Source organism: Babylonia areolata, chromosome 30, assembly GCF_041734735.1.
Source record: "Babylonia areolata isolate BAREFJ2019XMU chromosome 30, ASM4173473v1, whole genome shotgun sequence".
NCBI classification, from domain to species: Eukaryota; Metazoa; Mollusca; class Gastropoda; order Neogastropoda; family Buccinidae; genus Babylonia; species Babylonia areolata.
In genome coordinates this window covers 21,797,253-21,799,752 of record NC_134905.1, presented here as the reverse complement: position 1 = coordinate 21,799,752, position 2,500 = coordinate 21,797,253, and the positions used below count along the sequence as shown (strand labels likewise).

The 2,500-nt window shown below is 40.5% G+C and overlaps 1 protein-coding gene across 1 annotated transcript in view; it reads right to left on the bottom strand.

Annotated features, from left to right (window-relative positions):
- LOC143275482 (neuroligin-4, X-linked-like) overlaps positions 1-2,500 on the bottom strand; it is a 196,557-nt gene that overhangs the window by 28,702 nt on the left and 165,355 nt on the right. Inside the window, exon 8 of the mRNA XM_076579632.1 lies at positions 1,420-1,562. Coding sequence (XP_076435747.1) covers positions 1,420-1,562 — 143 coding nt within the window. The remainder of the gene's footprint in view (positions 1-1,419; positions 1,563-2,500) is intronic.

Genomic DNA, 2,500 nt, shown 5'->3' with positions numbered 1-2,500 from the left:
TTTCCTTTCCAGAAGTATTTTCTCCTTTTTTTTTTCTTTCTGTCTCTGTTGATATTCTATTTATTTTTTTATATATATCTCCATAAAAGAGTGTTTCCCCTTTATTTGAGTACTTTCCCCCTTTTCTTTCTTTCTTTCTTTCTTTCTTCATCTTTCTATATCTCCATGAAAGAGTGCTTCCTCTTTTTCGTTTCCTCTCCAGAAGTGAGTACTTTCCCTTTCTTTCTTTCTATCTTTCTTTTTTTTTCTTTTTTTTTCAAAATCTCAATGAAAGAGTGCTTCCCCCTTTTTCGTTTCCACTTCAGAAGTGAGTACTTCACTTTTCTTCTTTCTTTTTTTAAAATATATCTCCATGAAAGAGTGCTATCCCCTTTTCTTTCTTTCTTTCGTCTTCTACTTCTCCTTTATCTCAATGAAAGAGTAGTTCCTCCTCCTTTCTTGTCCCTTTTCTGGAAGTGAGTACTTTTTTTGTCGTTCAGCTCGAAGAGACAGTGCTGCCTACTATTTTATTTTTTTAATGTTTTTTGTTTCTACTCCTGAGGTTTCCTGTTTTACTTTTTCATTACGTATTCTTTTTTTCTTTAGTTGTTTCATATCCAGGATACAGTTGCTTTTTCCAAATCATCATTTTTGTTATTGTTGTTTTGTTTAATCTCAAGCGAAGAGTTGCTTTCTACTTTTATTTCTTTTTTTCATTTTTTTTTTCATGCACACTGCTGACTGTAGACAAAGACAAAGACACACACACACACACAGAGACACACAGACACAGACTGACTGACAGACAGACACAGACACAGACACACACAGACAAACAGACACACACATACAAATACAAATACACAGCCAGACACTCACAGACACACACACACACACACACATAGACACACACTCACACACACACAATATAGATACACAAATACACAACCAGGCACACACGTCATCACGGCCTCACTCAAGGGGAGAGTTGCTTTCTACTTTTACTTTATTATATTTTTTTGTACACTGCTGATCGTAGACAAAGAAAAACACAGAGACACACACACACACACATACACACGCACACTCACACGTCATCACGGCCTCACTCAAGGGGAGAGTTGCTTTCTACATTTACTTTATTATTTTTTTGTACACTGCTGATTGTAGACAAAGAAAAAAACAAACAAACAAACAAAACACACACACACACACACACACACACACACACACACACAGATACACACACACACACACGCACACAGACACAACACACACACACACACACACACACACACACACACACACACACACACACACACACACACAGACACCCTAACACACACACATAGACACACACACACACACACACAGAACCCCCCCCCCTCCACACACACACACAGACACACACACACACACACACACACACACACAACTCACCCAGACTTGGCAAAGTTGGTCCAGAAAGTCATCACTGCCTCACTCAGCATCTTCTCCACACTGGTGTAGGAGGAGGGGAAGGGGGACAACCCGTCTACCAGAGGAGACCCGAACACGTACGGTAACTCGTCCCCGTGAATTCCCTGCAAGGGAGACACTAAATGAATGAAAGAATGAACGAATGAATGAATGGATGGACGAATGACATTTTTTTTTAAGCCAGAGGCAGCAAAAAATCAGCTGACATCTTTTAACTCACTCAGTACGGCCAGTCCTCTCTTCTCCTCTACACAGAGCCCTCGGATGTCCTGTGGGTGTCTGAATGACCCAACCTTTAGCTTCCGTCGTCAGAATTGTGGTATTCTTTGTCAGCATTCACCTCTTCAGTATAAGAGCCTTCTGCTTGCAATATTTTGATGACGGTAATTGGGGTGAAACGCTGTTAACGTCGATTCTTTCGCCGTTCGTATGGAGAAAGTTAAAACCATGAGCAGCTTATACATTCTGGGATATTTTAACTCCTCGAGTGCCACAGCACGTATCACCTACGTGCACAGTAACGTCACTGATGAAGGGAAATAACTCTGGAAGGCTGAAAATTCACACAGTTTATCTAGAGTGGTATAGGCTTATTGTTTCGGAAAGTTGTATGACTTAAAACACCACTTTCTAATGTTTTTTTCTTTCTCTCCAGCACTGAAGGGGTTAAAGCTACGAGTAGCGAAGACCTCAGATCTTTGAAAAGCTATGAGCTGCAATGACTTGACGAGATATTTTAAAGCTATGAGCAGCAAAGACTTTCTCAAATCTTTTACATCAATGGACTAAACACACACACACACACACACACACACACACACACACACACACACACACACACACACACAACATGTATACGTACCTAACAGCTACCCTTAAGACATACGCACACATTGGCACACAGAAACATACATAAACACACGTGCGCGGCTAACGCAAAGGAAGTGGACCTGTCACAATAATAATCATTGAACTTATTGCTGAGGGAAAAGGTGAGTTCTGAGACGAGATTTAAAGAAGATGCACTGGAATCAGAATGACG